Below are 12,118 nucleotides of genomic sequence, written 5' to 3'. Positions count from 1 at the left end.
CTATTGTAAATAGTGCTGCAGTGAACATTGTGGTACATGTCTCTTTTTGAATTATGGTTTTCTCAGGGTATATGCCCAGTAGTGGGATTGCTGGGTCATATGGTAGTTCTATTTTTAGTTTTTTAAGGAACCTCCATACTGTTCTCCATAGTGGCTGTATCAATTTACATTCCCACCAACAGTGCAAGAGGGTTCCCTTTTCTCCACACCCTCTCCAGCATTTATTGTTTGTATATTTTTTGATGATGGCCATTCTGACTGGTGTGAGGTGATACCTAACTGTAGTTCTGATTTGCATTTCTCTAATGATTAGTGATGTTGAGCATCCTTTCATGTGTTTGTTGGCAATCTGTATATCTTCTTTGGAAAAATGTCTATTTAGGTCTTCTGCCCATTTTTGGATTGGGTTGTTTGTTTTTTGGTTATTGAGCTGCATGAGCTGCTTGTATACTTTGGAGATTAATCCTTTGTCCGTTGCTTCGTTTGCAAATACTTTCTCCCATTCTGAAGGTTGTCTTTTCTTTTTGTTTATGGTTTCCTTTGCTCGGCAAAAGCTTTGGAGTTTCATTAGGTCCCGTTTGTTTATTTTTGTTTTTATTTCCATTTCTCTAGGAGGTGGGTCAAAAAGGATCTTGCTGTGATTTATGTCATAGAGTGTTCTGCCTATGTTTTCCTCTAAGAAAACAGTGTCTGGCCTTACACTTAGGTCTTTAATCCATTTTGAGTTTATTTTTTGTGTATGGTGTTAGGGAGTGTTCTAATTTCATTCTTTTACTTGTAGCTGTCCAGTTTTCCCAGCACCACTTATTGAAGAGGCTGTCTTTTCTCCACTGTATATTTTTGGCTCCTTTATCAAAGATAAGGTGACCCTAGGTGCGTGGGTTCATCTCTGGGCTTTCTATCCTGTTCCATAAATCTATATTTCTGTTTCTGTGCCAGTACCATATTGTCTTGATTACTGTAGCTTTGTAGTATCGTCTGAATTCAGGGAGCCTGATTCCTCCAGCTCCGTTTTTCTTTCTCAAGATAGCTTTGGGTATTCGGGGTCTTTTGTGTTTCCATACAGATTGTGAAATTTTTTGTTCTAGTTCTGTGAAAAATGCCATTGGTAGTTTGATAGGGATTGCATTGAACCTGTAGATTGCTTTAGGTAGTATAGTCATTTTCACAATGTTGATTCTTCCAATCCAGAAACATGGTATATCTCTCCATCTGTTTGTGTCATCTTTAATTTCTTTCATCAGTGTCTTATTGTTTTCTGCATCCAGGTCTTTTGTCTCCTTAGGTAGGTTTATTCCTAGATATTTTATTCTTTTTGTTGCAGTGGTAAATGGGAGTGTTTCCTTAATTTCTCTTTCAGAGTTTTCATCATTAATGTGTAGGAATGCAAGAGATTTCTGTGCATTAATTTTGTGTCCTGCTACTTTACCAAATTCATTGATTAGCTCTAGTAGTTTTCTGGTAGCATCTTTAGGATTCTCTATGTATAGTATCATGTCATCTGCAAACAGTGACAGTTTTACTTGTTCTTTTCCGATTTGGATTCATTTTATTTATTTTTCTTCTCTGATTGCTGTGGCTAAAACTTCCAAAACTATGTTGAATAGTAGTGATGAGAGTGGGCAACCTTGTCTTGTTCCTGATCTTAGTGGAAATGGTTTCAGTTTTTCACCATTGAGAATGATGTTGGCTGTGGGTTTGTCGTATATGGCCTTTATTATGTTGAGGTAAGTTCCCTCCATGCCTACTTTCTGGAGAGTTTTTATCATAAATGGGTGTTGAATTTTGTCGAAAGCTTTTTCTGCATCTATTGAGATGATCATATGGTTTTTCTCCTTCAATTTGATCATATGGTATTTCTCCTTCAATTTGTTAATATGGTTTATCATATTGATTGATTTGAGTATATTGAAGAATCCCTGCATTCCTGGGATAAACCCCACTTGATCATGGTGTATGATCCTTTTAATGTGCTGTTGGATTCTGTTTGCTAGTATTTTGTTGAGGATTTTTGCATCTATGTTCATCAGTGATATTGGCCTGTAGTTTTCTTTCTTTGTGACATCTTTATCTGGTTTTGGTATCAGGGTGATGGTGGCCTCGTAGAATGAGTTTGGAAGTGTTCCTCCCTCTGCTATATTTTGGAAGAGTTTGAGAAGGATAGGTGTTAGCTCTTCTCTAAATGTTTGATAGAATTTTCCTGTGAAGCCGTCTGGTCCTGGGCTTTTGTTTGTTGTAAGATTTGTAATCACAGTTTCAATTTCAGTTCTTGTGATTGGTCTGTTTATATTTTCTGTTTCTTCCTGGTTCAGTCTCAGAAGGTTGTGGAAATCATAATCTTTTTTTCTTTTTTCAACATCATGTTAGTGAGAATCAAGGGCATTGTTGAATGTAGTTGTAGTTCATTCATCTTCATTGCTGTAGAGTATTCCATTGTATAAATATACCATTGTTTATCCATTCTACCACTGATAGATATTTGGGTTGTTTTCTATTTTGGACTATTAAAAATAGTACTGCTATGAAAAAAAAAAAGAAAAAGAAAATGTATTGGGCACTTACCATATGCCAGGAATTAGACTGAGGTGTTACTGTGCATGTTTCATTTAATCCTGGCAGAGCTCTATGAGACAGACAGTGTTAATATCCCCAAGGATAGGAAACCCAAGGGTTAGAATAAATAGCACAATAGTCAATGTCATGTAACTAGAAAATGATATAGTTGGAATTTGAACCCTGGTCTGAGTCCAGAGCTTACATTCTTAATTACTTAGCTATTCTGCTGCAGTAAGTACATCATGTTCTTTGTTCAGAATGATGCATGTTAAATGAAGTAGATTTTGACACTTTAGTCATCTGATCTACTACATTTTATTGTGGGAGTATTCTCATATTGTTAAGGTCACCAAAATAGAGTATATTGTAATTTTCTATCGTGACGGAAGAAGGGCTTTAAGAACATAGATTTTTAGAGTTTGATGCAAAATGATTTTTTTTTTAAAGCCAAGATGCTTACAGAGGTAGGTTAAGAGAGCTGTGTTGGGAGGTGGACATCTAATTCTCTCGCTTATTACGGAATTGTGCTGATGTGTACAATACAATGCTCTATTGTGCATACAACGAAAAAAGAAGAGAGATTGATTTTCAGATATATCTGAAGAAAAAGGACACTAGTTTTCAGATATATCTGAAGAAAAAGGACACTAGGAATAATTGCATTGTTTGGCACATGGTGTTACGCTTGTTTTTGCTTGGTTTTGGCGAAACCTGAAGAATAAAGTCATTGGAAGGCAGACAGAGTAGGTACTGGCATGCTAGTTGCCAAGTCTTTACACTTATTGGAAAGGTTGAAATAGAGATGAAATCAAATCTTGAGTAACAGTATTTGTATTGTGACATTTATCTTACTGAAAATATAAACCTCTAAATTATTATCCTCAGCAACAGGAAACTTGCATAGTTCCACAAGTTTGGGAAGTGTACCCTAAACTAAATGTTAATCAACATATATTAAATGTTCTGTCATTTCACATTTACATGTTATTTTTTAATTTTTAAAAAAGCATTGTGAGGTGAAAGGACAGTATATGATCATGAGGTGCAAATGTCACTTTATGGTTATGAGACATTCGAATATGATAATAGTTGGCCTTGATAAATTCAGACTGACATACCCAATTAACTTTTTCTTGACTGTCTTGTTATGATAACGGAAACATTTATGTAATAAAAAAAAAAATACAGGAGTCGAATCTGGATACTAGATTTCCTACCAGCTCTTCCAAGTTTGCAACTTTAGTTAACAAGTTAATCCTTCTGACTAAATTTCCTCAAATGTGACGTGGGAGTAATGCTTGCCCTACTTTCCATACAGAAGTAGAGAGGAAATGAAAAAATTATTGTGAAAGTGATTTTTAATGTCAAAAATTATCATGTAATATATGATATTGTTGCCTTACAACACTACCTTACTCTGGTGATTCTGGAAAACATCTGAGTTCTTAGATTTGTTTTATATTGTTAAGTAGCATCTCTACTTGAATATTTTTCTTAATTCACATGAAATATGTAGTCATTAGAGGACAAAGTTAATTAAAAGGAGAAAAATAAAATCAATCAAGTACTAACACTCAGAGGTCACCATCACATCCTCCTTTTAAAGAAATCTTTACTTTTATATGTTCTTGTCCTGTTTTTTTTATCAATGTAGGCTTTTCTGAAACATTTAATACTTAATTATTTGCAAAAATTACCAAGAGGAAGATTTACCAAATAGTGCTTGCTTGTTAATATTGTGGTGAACAAGCTTCTGATGTTGTAGAACATAAATGGTTGTAGAAGGCTCTGGCATTTCTGATACACAAATATGTATATTCTGAATTTTCTTTGCTTGCATACTGATTAGTACCTTTCAAATATAACTTGCCTATTCTCGCATGAGAGAGATAAACTACTTTCATGCATTAGTATTCAAGAAAATGACTAACCTCTCTACCACTGCATTTTTAACAAGATTCTGTTTTATCACTTTTACATCAATATTGTCTTGACATGTTTCTTGGGTCAGGTCTACATATCAAGGCCTATTTAACCAGTCAGGCACATTAAGCATATTGCAGAGTTCTTTGGAGTTTCTCAGGGGCCTATGGAAATGTCTCAGACAGAATACAAAGAATGATTGGCCCCAAAATATCAAAAGAGAAAAAAATTGATATCATCAGCTATTTAATTAAATGTACATGAATGTGACATTGCCAGCATCATTTAATTGGTAAATTTGGTTCATAGAAATTTAATGTGTAGATATCTTGAAAACATACTGCTGTACACTCAGCTTTTACTTACAACCCTTACTCTTGGTAGAAGCTATATTTCCGTACACACAAGATGCTTTGTGGCCTAAATTTTAGTATTTAGTTTTATTGCTTTCGTTACCATGCTGGCACATAGTAGGTACACAATAAATATGTAATGGCATCCTTTGTTATTGGAAGGCTACACTCCTATAAATTGTACCTTAAGGTCTATTCCTGGGATAACTAAATAAATATTTCTCTGGTCCCCTTTAGTGTGGAGGAAGATTCATTCTCCTTTATATATGTCTTTGCTTGTCTCTTCCAAATATTCTTACTCAAAGAATTAATCTTATTGCATTAAATGAGGTAGATGCCAGTGGTGCAATGAAATAGGACTTTAACACATTGGATGCTTAGGAAATTTGTTTGAAACAAAACTCTTTTTAGAGCAAGATAGATAATTTACTGACATCACCTTCATAAAGTAAAATTTGAACATTTACCAAATGAGGCTATGACATTATTCTTATTGCTGTAAGACTAGCATTTGCTTTGGGAAAAAAATGGGTCTTTTTATGGAGTTGGATAGTTTGACAACTAGTAGATGTTGCTTGTTAAATAAGACCTGACTTCTATAGATGGGATCTATCATCTGTATTTTCTTGACATGACTGTTGGGTCTTATGGCTGTTCATCCATTAGTTATGATCTGTCATATGTGAATAGGCCCTCTCCCCATAAAAGTTGATTCATAGCATACTTCTTGCAATTTCCTTCCCTGTGCTGTATGACCCTGTCACATCTACATGAAGCTCTTGTTTCAAAAACAAGTTGATATATGTTTCTGCTCCTTTTGAAGCATCCAAAGTCAATGTTTCCTACTAAACTATTTTTTTAAACTGGAAGAAAGAACTAAAGCCCCATTACATTGCATGCTTGTCCAATTCAGTGGAAAAAGCAGTAATCTCCCGTTTGTTCTGAAACACCTGCTGGTAGATTTAATGAGTGTATTAAAAATGGAGCTGCCTTGATATTTCTTTTTAAAAAAACTCTGTTCTCTTTCTTGAGCATGTTTGATTAAAATCTGTTATTTGCTTATTTGCTTTGCCATAGGTTTTTGTTTTTGTTCTTGTTATTTTATTTATTTATGACTGCCATGGTGTAAATTTAATACTTTACTGATATGTCAGCATAACAAACATAGGAAAGTGTGCCCTTGATGTATTTGGACTAATTGGTTTTGGTTTTTGTTTTCCAGCTGGGACAACATATATCTTTAGCAAAGGTGGTGGACAAATCACGTATAAGTGGCCTCCTAATGACCGGCCAAGTACACGAGCAGACAGACTGGCCATAGGGTTTAGCACTGTTCAGAAAGAAGCTGTATTGGTGCGAGTGGACAGTTCTTCTGGCCTGGGAGACTACCTAGAGCTGCATATAGTAAGTACTTCTAAAATAAGATTCAGCTTTTAGCTTTTACTGTTAGCTTTTTGTAAATAATGTATAATTCTGATTTTTGGACATTTCCCTCCCCCCAGCAAAAAATATACAGAAAATATAAATATACTCTAGAGGTAATAAGACCTTATAGCTATTACTGTTGTTAAAAATGTTCTTGACAATAGATTTTTTTTCTTTTTAAGTGTGAATTCCTCTCAGTTCTCTGTTCACAAGGAATTATTCTTGGTGTGTTTTTAGTGACTTTAGGCAGTCTTGCCAAATTAATAAAAAAACATTGTGGTCCAGTAGATACTATTCCATCTGGTTGGAAGCAGGAGGTTGTAATACTGGTGACAGCAGATCTGGATCCAGTGTCCTTGTTTCTTTTCTCACCTGAGAAAAGAATTGTCTAAAGTCACATGCAATGGACAGGCGAAAAGGAATCTTTAAAGGTATTTGGGGATATGAAAGAAAAAGACAAAAAGATTACTTCTATGCCATCTTATACTCATTTTGATACATACACATCAAGAAAATACAATGGACTCTTGCCATTTATATCCTGGGACCATGCCTTTTTCTCTAAGTTCTAAGCCTCCCACAAGAATTTAGTTAGCTTTTAGTGAATGTCAAATAATAATTCATGAATGAAAAGCTTTCTTTACCTTTTAAAGTTGTCATAACTGACTATAGCTTGGGGACTCTTCCTTATATCTCTGCTTTCAAAGAGTTACTAATTTGTGTGGTTGCAATTCTTTAACTTCTCATTTACTCACGATATTTGCAAAGAATCACACAGAGTCTTTCATTGTCAAGAGATATTAATATTTTATTGATATATCAAAATAACAACCATAGGAAAGTGTCATATATTCAAAACACTCTAAAGGGTTCTTATCATCATAGTTCTTGGTCTAAACTCTCTATCTTCTGGAAGGTCCAGAAGCATATCAACCTCTTCATCTGCCTTTCTATTCTTGAGGTATAGTTTATCTCTTCTGCCTTATGTGATCGTATAAGTTTGTTTTGTTTTGCTTTTGTTTATCCTTGCAAGTTCTCCCTTTACCTGCACCCATGCCTCAGAAGACCTTAGATTAGGTCAACATGTTCTTTCCTGTTAGAAACTGGCCTTCAGGCTCTCACTGTAAAATGATTAGGAAAACCACCAAACACCAAAATACATTATCACAAACTTGCAGGGTCTTAATTCTCAAAGTTTTATTCATTTATTTTCTTAATCTTAGTTTTCTGTTAGGTTTCTAGAATTTCCAATAAACTCAGTAAGGTTTACAACTGACCACAAGAGCTGAATTCATTGCTAATCTTGGAAAACAAAAACAAAAACAAAAAAAACCCCAAAACACCTCAGCACAACCATTACTGAACCATCATAAATTTTCAATTCAAAATGCAGTTGTCAAAATGGGAAACATTGGAAAGTAATTTTAGCTGCCTTTTGGCAAATACCTAACCATCAGAATTGAAGGCATCTGGATTTTTATGGCATCATAAATAAGTGATCAGCTGAGATAACTAATGCAGTAAGGAATCTTGCTGTTTAGAGTAATCTCAACTTTCCAAATGTATTTGCTCCATTCTGATTTAAGAGCCTTGGTACTTCAAAAAATAAATAAATAATCAAAAAGAAAACAAGAGCTTTCCTCCTGAAAGAAATTACTTATTGATCCATAACCAATTACACATTTACCCTGAGAAAAGGTTCTATAATGATCACTTGCAAATCATAAGGGGCCATGTTATTGAATTACTCAAACCACTGTTTGTTTTATGGTCAAAGGGTTTTAGTCTACAGGAATGGGTATTTCTTTCCAATTCTGATCAACTGTGCCTTAGAGTCCTTGTATATGTAAAGGAACTTGTCCCTAAAAACCCAGCCCAGTACCTTCCAAAGCTTCTTTACTGGCCAGAGATTTCTGATAGATGTCCTGTGAGGCCCTCCTTCTTTCTGATTCTCCTCTCTTGGTCTTGGCTGGCCATTCACTTTGGATTCAGTTTTTGTTTCTAACACCCTTCCTCTTGGATTGACTGTCTTCAAACTCTTTCTTAATCCTAGCCTGTCCTTGACTAGGAAATGGAAGATGGATGTTGGTTCCCTGGGCTTACCAAACACCATTTGTAGTCAGCCCTACTAACTCCTATATCAACTACTAGGACCCAGTCTTAGTCCAAATCTGGCCAACTAAAACTTTCCATTTCCCCCCTTTTTCTCTCATTGCCTACAAGCAGTGATCAGCCATTACTGACTCAGCAAGTTGCTTACATGAAGGTAAGCCACTTTTTTCCATGTTTCCACATTACAAACAAAAGTAAGCCAGTGGTTTTCTTTTTCTTCTAAAGTTTACCTTTAACTCTTTCCCATAATGTTGGGTACATGGAAGAGGAAGAGAAAGAGGAGTTAGATATTAAAAAAGGGAAGAGAGAGAGCTTGAGAAAAAGAGAGAGAGGGAGAGAGAAAGGGATGGAGGGAGGGAAGAAGGAAGTAAAGGGATGGAAAATGAAGTGGGTGGGGACCAAAGCTGATACCCATGGCTGATAGAAGCAGAAGTATTCTTAATAATGATTATTAGATTTGGGACTGTTCAAAGGCTATTTTATCAAATGGTTTACATACCTTTGAGTATATCCTGATTTTCCCCAAATCGTTTCTTCTGCTTCTTTCAGAATTGGAAATATAAGAGGAAAACAACAATTGTAGAAAGATTATTACTACTGTCTGATTTTAGTTTTTAAATATAACTGACTTAAAAATTAACCTGATGATATCACAGATATGTTTAATCTGTAAAAGTTAGAAATTTTGGTTATCTATTAAACTTCCAAGAAAATTTCTGTAAACCTTCAAGGTCAGCCAAGTATAAACTATGCTCTGATCTTATTTAAAAGCTATATTTATATCCTCAATTAATGGAATTAACCAATAAGCTGGAAAGTCAATTGCACACATTAAAAGTTGCTCCAGTCTTGCTGAATTGTGTAATGCCACTTTAGTTCGATAACTTTTAAAATCTGATTGGCATATAATTTCAGTGAGGATGTGAATATTTGACATTATTATCCTATTTTTTTCAAATGATCATGTTTGATTTTACTTAAACATATAATCATATTTAAATTTTGATTAACTATACTCTTAAAAATATAATAACTTGGAATAAAATGATTTTTTACTTAAGTGGCCTAGTCTTTACAGATGGATTTTTTGCCATGTTAATATTAATGTACCACTATTAACCTCAAAGCCATATGATATTGCTATTGAAATGTACAAGGTTTTAGAAGGGGCTGAAGGGAAGATTAAGACATGACGTGAGGGGCAATTAATTAACACAGTGCCTAGAATACAAGTGCTCAGAAATGTTTTCTGAAATAATAAAAGAATTCATGAATTATATATTGAAAATATTGTGGCTTGGGTTGAGTATAGACTCTCAGGTTTTCAGTAGTCAAAGTGAAATCATATGTGCAGTTTAGTTTCTACGTAACTCTGAAGAAAGTCATCCAACTTCTTGTTTACGATATAGAAAAAGTGTAGCACTCTATACATACCGGCTGTATTATTCAAAAGTTACGTATTTTTGTTGATGTTGTTTTCTGAATCTTTAGCTAAGAATTGATTATGGTAGTTGGTTGTTTAAAGAAAGTCTATGGTGAGAATTTTTGCTGGATGAGTGATTATCTCTCCTTAGTTAATTGCCTCATTTATTGTAACTCACTTTTATCTTGAATTGTTCTCTAGTCATTTCAGACCTGTCCATTTTTTCAAATAGCGGTAAACTTTCTGATGGCATAGAACAAAATTTATAATAATGATGACTAATAAGAAAAATAATGTAATGTAGAAATGTGGCTTTTCATCACTTATGTCAGTACATGCTAGGAGCCTGTCCAGAAATATTTTCTGAGCAACTAATATGGCCCAAGCCTATGTTCAAGGTTCTGTGGATACAAAAATAAATGAGCTCACCACTTAATACTTATCTCAATAAATATTAGCTAGATAAATGAATGAAAAAGCTAGCTGGGACCCTGGTTACCAGGTAGCTTAGATTATTTATAGTAAACATACTTTGTCCCAACGTGACTAGTGTGTCTTGGTTATTTCTCCATCTTGGTATATCTCCATTTCTTCCCTTTGCAGTTTTACTTTCTTATCTGCAAAGTATTTGTAAGAATGTGGACAAATGATAGGTTTTTAAGATAGAGAATTTGAAAAGGGCTTCCCTGGTGGCGCAGTGGTTAAGAATCCGCCTGCCAATGCAGGGGACATGGGTTCGAGCCCTGGTCCAGGAAGATCCCACGTGCCGCGGAGCAACTAAGCCCGTGCGTCACAACTACTGAGCCTGTGCTCTAGAGCCCATGAGCCACAAATACTGAAGCCCGCGCGCCTAGAGCCCGTGCTCTGCAACAAGAGAAGCCACTGCAGTGAGAAGCCCGTGCACCACAACGAAGAGTAGCCCCCGCTCACCTCAACTAGAGAAAGCCCGCGTGCAGCAACGAAGACCCAATGCCGCCAAAACAAAAAACAAACAAAAAAAAAACTGTAAAGTGTTCTATTATACACATTTAAATTAGTAACGATGATTATTTAATCAATATTGAATAAAATAATCTCTTAGAGGCAATAAGCAAAAAAATTAAATTCACGTTTTTCATAATTTATGAGGTACATCTAAAAATTTTACCAGTGTCGTCACTCTAGAGGAAACATCTCTCATAAATCAGTCTGGTAACGTTAATTGGAGATTACTTAGCTCTTCTGACTTAGAAGAAAGCACTGCAGATGTGTGCTCACTCACTGCCATGAATATTAGCACGTGCGTTGGTTATGACCAGAGGAAGTGTGTGGAGGATGGAGGAGAGGATGAGTGGAGAGTGTTCTTTGAAATCCTTTCATCTTCAGAGCATGAAAGAGCATTGCAAATTCGATCAGTGAATTGTTGTATATATTTGCCTTAAGTGTTTCTTCTTTGTAATTTCCTGGGCTGGAAGCCTTATTATTTTTTTTTTTTTATAATATGTTGGCTAAAAGTACCATAATTACCATCATATCTTTTTTTTTTTTTTTAATAGCTACTTTTATTTTTATTTATTTATTTATTTTTGGCTGTGCTGGGTCTTCGGTTCGTGCGAGGGCTTTCTCCAGTTGCGGCAAGTGGGGGCCACTCTTCATCGCGGTGCGGGGACCGCTCTTCATCGCGGTGCGCGGGCCTTTCACTATCGCGGCCCCTCCCGTTGCGGGGCACAGGCTCCAGTCGCGCAGGCTCAGTAGTTGTGGCTCACAGGCCCAGCCGCTCCGTGGCATGTGGGATCTTCCCAGACCAGGGCTCGAACCCGTGTCCCCTGCATTAGCAGGCAGATTCTCAACCACTGCGCCACCAGGGAAGCCCCTGGAAGCCTTATTTTTGAAACCAAGCTCTTAATTGATTTTGATTTAGAAATACACCTTTTGATCAGCGATTTTAGTGTAGACTAGAAGCATAGTGTATTTATAGTAAATATTACAGGTCTCAAAAATAGCTTATCAGTATTTTTGACATGTCAAATCTTTCTCATCATCTTATCTTATGCTTTATGAAGATTAAGTTTAAAAAAATCTTTTAAAAGTCAGTACTTATATATTGGTGCATGTCTATATCAACAAGATAAAACCCAATTATTCCCTCACAGGTTTTTCTAGAATTTCAACTGTTTCATCTGAAACACTCTTTTTAACCAACAGATTCACCTATTTTAAGAATTTCACTTTGCCATGTAATATTTAAATTAAAGCCTGTAAATCATACACAGTAGATATTTTATTTGGTTTTGTTTTCCTGGTTCTTACGTGAGTTAGAGAACATGTGGCCTATTTGACAAGAATT

At 35.5% G+C, this 12,118-nt stretch overlaps 1 protein-coding gene across 21 annotated transcripts in view; it reads left to right on the top strand.

The window, feature by feature from the left end:
* The window catches only part of NRXN1 (neurexin 1), a 1,110,559-nt gene that overhangs the window by 790,380 nt on the left and 308,061 nt on the right, over window positions 1-12,118 (top strand). For all 21 annotated transcript variants that reach the window (XM_068563995.1, XM_068563994.1, XM_068563993.1 and 18 more), the window contains one exon: window positions 6,055-6,236. In XM_068563995.1, coding sequence (XP_068420096.1) covers window positions 6,055-6,236 — 182 coding nt within the window. The remainder of the gene's footprint in view (window positions 1-6,054; window positions 6,237-12,118) is intronic.

This window comes from Eschrichtius robustus, chromosome 15 (assembly GCF_028021215.1).
Source record: "Eschrichtius robustus isolate mEscRob2 chromosome 15, mEscRob2.pri, whole genome shotgun sequence".
Classification (NCBI taxonomy): domain Eukaryota; kingdom Metazoa; phylum Chordata; class Mammalia; order Artiodactyla; family Eschrichtiidae; genus Eschrichtius; species Eschrichtius robustus.
The sequence above is the reverse complement of the archived record's forward strand: the minus strand, read 5'-3'. Positions and strand labels throughout refer to the sequence as shown.